Here is a 6,466-nt window from a genome sequence, read left to right as displayed (position 1 = left end):
AACCATAGACCCTCTACCAACATGGACATGGAGGGTCTAGAGACAAACCATAGACCCTCTACCAACATGGACATGGAGGGTCTAGAGACAAACCATAGACCCTCTACCAACATGGACATGGAGGGTCTAGAGACAAACCATAGACCCTCTACCAACATGGACATGGAGGGTCTAGAGACAAACCATAGACCCTCTACCAACATGGACATGGAGGGTCTAGAGACAAACCATAGACCCTCTACCAACATGGACATGGAGGGTCTAGAGACAAACCATAGACCCTCTACCAACATGGACATGGAGGGTCTAGAGACAAACCATAGACCCTCTACCAACATGGACATGGAGGGTCTAGAGACAAACCATAGACCCTCTACCAACATGGACATGGAGGGTCTAGAGACAAACCATAGACCCTCTACCAACATGGACATGGAGGGTCTAGAGACAAACCATAGACCCTCTACCAACATGGACATGGAGGGTCTAGAGACACCACCAAAAATGTATCACAATAATGTAGAATCGAAAGTAGAAAATTATAAAGAAGGGTTTATTGTCCACAAATCTAGACAATATTTGTCATTTTCTTTCATTTCTAGCTTCTGTCATTAAAATAATTACATCCAGCAACTTTTTTTGTTCTAGTTTTTGTTAAGTACATACAGCTATATATAGCTAGCTAGAAATGTCTACAGCGGGTAACAACTACAAACTGTGCATTGTATGTGTATCTCTGTACAAAGTATACTTGGAATGGAAAAACACATCATTATAAATTTGTTATCATTTGGACATTCATTATGTTATAAAACTCTAAAAATGAATATTTTGTTACAAAGTGCAATGTTTGATAAATCTGTACAACTGTTAAGTGTTTTATTTAGGTAAGGTATGTATAACTGTGATAACAACAGTTTCTAATTCAAATAGATTGGATTTCAGTTATTTTGTAATTCCTTACAATATTTAAGACCGAAGTGGGTACAATTCCTTGAAGAGTTCTCCGTCACCCTTCTTCTTATCCAGCCATTTTTGTGCCGGGAAGGTAGTCCTCTGTCCGGTTGACATGTTGGTGATTTCAATCCTATCCAGGAACCATCCGGGACTAAATCCAGAATTGTCATGCTCTATCCTTACTTTTGATAATTCTCCCAGATCCAGGACTTCAATCTGGAACTTGTCCGTCTGATTCCTTTCAAACAGATCCCGAAATCTCTGGGTGAGGGGCCTTTTGCCAGAATCTCCGTTAGTGCCATAGATAGTGATTGAAACATTGGCATTTGTACCAGCACCTTTCTCATCACCTGTTATTACAATCACTTCATACTTGACAGCAGCAAGACCTATAAATTAGTACAAAAAATCAAAGTCATTAAAGATAATAAAACGGTTAAACACAAAACAAGTTTTGACCAGTTTTCTTGTGCACTTTATTTTATGGACAAAATAAATCAAGAATCACAAGTAAATATTGAAGATTTATATTTCCAATTTGTACAATTTAGTTGATTGAACACCCATAGTTACATTATCTGACATATAAAGTGAACACCATACAATGTATTTCTATTTGTTCTGTTAAGTGAATTGCATTTCATTTCATTTAAATTTTATTTAATCTTCCGCCACAAGATAAGTTTAGTTTTAGTTTTTGTGCCAGGTAGGTAGTCCTCTAGCAATTCAAAGAGTAACTTACTTCTTATTGCCTCTGTTCTTCCCTGTTCTTTCTTGGTACATTCCAGTCTCTTGGCTCCCTTCTTACTTTCACTCATTGGTATCCAACTTTTACATGGAAAGACAAATCTGGACGAGACAATGAAAAGAATGATGAAGGGTTACTGTTTATGACACCATATCAATGGCTAATTATGAATAGCTAATTATGAATAGCTAATTATGAATGGCTAGTTATGAATGGCTAGTTATGAATGGCTAATTATGAATAGCTAATTATGAATGGCTAATTATGAATGGCTAGTTATGAATAGCTAATTATGAATGGCTAGTTATGAATGGCTAATTATGAATGGCTAATTATGAATGGCTAATTATCAATGGCTAGTTATCAATAGCTAATTATGAATGGCTAATTATGAATGGCTAATTATGAATAGCTAATTATGAATGGCTAATTATGAATGGCTAATTATGAATAGCTAATTATGAATGGCTAATTATGAATGGCTAATTATGAATAGCTAATTATGAATGGCTAATTATGAATGGCTAATTATGAATAGCTAATTATGAATGGCTAATTATGAATTCAGTACTTGCAGTCTGTCTATATAAGGATCGATCCCAAAGTAAAACCCATGACTAATGTCTTCCTAAGGTAATCATAATGATGTAATAGCTAATTATGCAGCATAGAACTAGAAGTAATAGGTTCTATTAGTGATTACATACTGCTTATCACAAACAGTGATTGAAAACAAATTATGTATTCACATAATACATGGAATACTTTCATTCTCATTTGCATACAAGTATGCCATTTAAGATTGATGAGTTCAAATACCAATAGTATGTATGTGTATGTGTGCACTGGTTCACACAAATGTAATAATGTGTATGTGTGCACTGGTTCACACACATGTCATAATGTGTATGTGTGCACTGGTTCACACACATGTCATAATGTGTATGTGTGCACTGGTTCACACACATGTAATAATGTGTATGTGTGCACTGGTTCACACACATGTAATAATGTGTATGTGTGCACTGGTTCATACAAATGTAATAATGTGTATGTGTGCACTGGTTCACACACATGTAATAATGTGTATGTGTGCACTGGTTCATACAAATGTAATAATGTGTATGTGTGCACTGGTTCACACACATGTAATAATGTGTATGTGTGCACTGGTTCATACACATGTAATAATGTGTATGTGTGCACTGGTTCATACAAATGTAATAATGTGTATGTGTGCACTGGTTCATACAAATGTAATAATGTGTATGTGTGCACTGGTTCACACACATGTAATAATGTGTATGTGTGCACTGGTTCATACAAATGTAATAATGTGTATGTGTGCACTGGTTCACACACATGTAATAATGTGTATGTGTGCACTGGTTCATACAAATGTAATAATGTGTATGTGTGCACTGGTTCACACACATGTAATAATGTGTATGTGTGCACTGGTTCATACACATGTAATAATGTGTATGTGTGCACTGGTTCATACAAATGTAATAATGTGTATGTGTGCACTGGTTCATACAAATGTAATAATGTGTATGTGTGCACTGGTTCACACACATGTAATAATGTGTATGTGTGCACTGGTTCATACAAATGTAATAATGTGTATGTGTGCACTGGTTCACACACATGTAATAATGTGTATGTGTGCACTGGTTCATACACATGTAATAATGTGTATGTGTGCACTGGTTCACACACATGTAATAATGTGTATGTGTGCACTGGTTCACACAAATGTAATAATGTGTATGTGTGCACTGGTTCACACAAATGTAATAATGTGTATGTGTGCACTGGTTCACACATGTAATAATGTGTATGTGTGCACTGGTTCACACAAATGTAATAATGTGTATGTGTGCACTGGTTCATACACATGTAAGAATGTGTATGTGTGCACTGGTTCATACACATGTAATAATGTGTATGTGTGCACTGGTTCACACAAATGTAATAATGTGTATGTGTGCACTGGTTCACACACATGTAAGAATGTGTATGTGTGCACTGGTTCATACACATGTAATAATGTGTATGTGTGCACTGGTTCATACAAATGTAATAATGTGTATGTGTGCACTGGTTCATACAAATGTAATAATGTGTATGTGTGCACTGGTTCACACACATGTAATAATGTGTATGTGTGCACTGGTTCACACAAATGTAATAATGTGTATGTGTGCACTGGTTCATACAAATGTAATAATGTGTATGTGTGCACTGGTTCACACAAATGTAATAATGTGTATGTGTGCACTGGTTCACACAAATGTAATAATGTGTATGTGTGCACTGGTTCATACACATGTAATAATGTGTATGTGTGCACTGGTTCATACACATGTAATAATGTGTATGTGTGCACTGGTTCATACAAATGTAATAATGTGTATGTGTGCACTGGTTCACACACATGTTATAATGTGTATGTGTGCACTGGTTCACACAAATGTAATAATGTGTATGTGTGCACTGGTTCATACAAATGTAATAATGTGTATGTGTGCACTGGTTCACACACATGTAATAATGTGTATGTGTGCACTGGTTCATACAAATGTAATAATGTGTATGTGTGCACTGGTTCACACACATGTAATAATGTGTATGTGTGCACTGGTTCATACACATGTAATAATGTGTATGTGTGCACTGGTTCACACACATGTAATAATGTGTATGTGTGCACTGGTTCACACAAATGTAATAATGTGTATGTGTGCACTGGTTCATACAAATGTAATAATGTGTATGTGTGCACTGGTTCACACAAATGTAATAATGTGTATGTGTGCACTGGTTCACACAAATGTAATAATGTGTATGTGTGCACTGGTTCATACACATGTAAGAATGTGTATGTTTGCACTGGTTCATACAAATGTAATAATGTGTATGTGTGCACTGGTTCACACAAATGTAATAATGTGTATGTGTGCACTGGTTCACACACATGTAATAATGTGTATGTGTGCACTGGTTCACACAAATGTAATAATGTGTATGTGTGCACTGGTTCACACACATGTAATAATGTGTATGTGTGCACTGGTTCACACAAATGTAATAATGTGTATGTGTGCACTGGTTCATACACATGTAATAATGTGTATGTGTGCACTGGTTCACACAAATGTAATAATGTGTATGTGTGCACTGGTTCATACAAATGTAATAATGTGTATGTGTGCACTGGTTCATACACATGTAATAATGTGTATGTGTGCACTGGTTCACACACATGTAATAATGTGTATGTGTGCACTGGTTCACACACATGTAATATTTGTTAATCTTTGATTACAATATATAATTATGAAAAAGTAACTGAAATATGTATCAGAATTTGACTCTGTATGTTATTTCATCAGTCAATTCAAAATTGGATTTGGTGATAGCACTAAATATTAACTCATAAATGTACAGGGAGTTACCTTTCACCAGTTACATCATTAAGTACGGTAACTTCATAGCAATACCACTCTAAGTCACGCCCACTGCCTTTGGCTCGTAAATCATCCCTCTCACGATGTCCTAGCAGGATGGTCTCAATGTCACCAACAGCTCTAGTAGTGTATTTGAACTCATCTGTGTCACCCCTGAAGATGAACAAAATATCAACAAAATTATGAATGAGTGACTGAATACAGGTTGGGTTATAGCAAACAAGAGAAATACTGCAAAGAGTAGCTGACATTGTGGGTATAGCTTGTGAGTGTCTTAGCTGACATTGTGGGTATAGCTAGTGAGTGTCTTAGCTGACATTGTGGGTATAGCTAGTGAGTGTCTTAGCTGACATTGTGGGTATAGCTTGTGCATGAGTGTCTTAGCTGACATTGTGGGTATAGCTAGTGAATGTCTTAGCTGACATTGTGGGTATAGCTAGTGAGTGTCTTAGCTGACATTGTGGGTATAGCTAGTGAGTGTCTTAGCTGACATTGTGGGTATAGCTAGTGAGTGTCTTAGCTGACATTGTGGGTATAGCTTGTGCATGAGTGTCTTAGCTGACATTGTGGGTATAGCTAGTGAATGTCTTAGCTGACATTGTGGGTATAGCTAGTGAGTGTCTTAGCTGACATTGTTGGTATAGCTAGTGAGTGCCTTAGCTGACATTGTGGGTATAGCTAGTGAGTGTCTTAGCTGACATTGTGGGTATAGCTTGTGCATGAGTGTCTTAGCTGACATTGTGGGTATAGCTAGTGTGTGTCTTAGCTGACATTGTGGGTATAGCTAGTGAGTGTCTTAGCTGACATTGTGGGTATAGCTTGTGAGTGTCTTAGCTGACATTGTGGGTATAGCTTGTGCATGAGTGTCTTAGCTGACATTATGGGTATAGCTAGTGAGTGTCTTAGCTGACATTGTTGGTATAGCTAGTGAGTGTCTTAGCTGACATTGTGGGTATAGCTTGTGCATGAGTGTCTTAGCTGACATTGTGGGTATAGCTAGTGAGTGTCTTAGCTGACATTATGGGTATAGCTTGTGCATGAGTGTCTTAGCTGACATTATGGGTATAGCTTGTGCATGAGTGTCTTAGCTGACATTGTGGGTATAGCTAGTGAGTGTCTTAGCTGATATTGTGGGTATAGCTTGTGAGTGTCTTAGCTGACATTGTGGGTATAGCTAGTGAGTGCCTTAGCTGACATTGTGGGTATAGCTAGTGAGTGTCTTAGCTGACATTGTGGGTATAGCTAGTGAGTGTCTTAGCTGACATTGTGGGTATAGCTAGTGAGTGTC

The 6,466-nt window shown here is 37.1% G+C and overlaps 1 protein-coding gene across 2 annotated transcripts in view; it reads right to left on the bottom strand.

Moving 5' to 3' along the window:
- Nucleotides 1–388: 388 nt before the first annotated feature.
- LOC144434704 (lipoxygenase homology domain-containing protein 1-like) overlaps nt 389–6,466 on the bottom strand; it is a 101,362-nt gene continuing 95,284 nt past the window's right edge. Inside the window, exons 45-47 of one of the 2 annotated variants that reach the window (XM_078123220.1) lie at nt 5,167–5,331; nt 1,700–1,806; nt 389–1,346 (exon numbers count right to left, since the gene is read on the bottom strand). In XM_078123220.1, the coding sequence (XP_077979346.1) occupies nt 970–1,346; nt 1,700–1,806; nt 5,167–5,331 (649 nt within the window). In that variant the 3' untranslated portion in view covers nt 389–969. Of the gene's footprint in view, nt 1,347–1,699; nt 1,807–5,166; nt 5,332–6,466 lie in introns of those variants that run through there. The other variant, XR_013480838.1, reaches the window with a different exon arrangement.

Source organism: Glandiceps talaboti, chromosome 4 (genome assembly GCF_964340395.1).
Source record: "Glandiceps talaboti chromosome 4, keGlaTala1.1, whole genome shotgun sequence".
NCBI lineage: Eukaryota > Metazoa > Hemichordata > Enteropneusta > Spengelidae > Glandiceps > Glandiceps talaboti.
The sequence above is the reverse complement of the archived record's forward strand: the minus strand, read 5'-3'. Positions and strand labels throughout refer to the sequence as shown.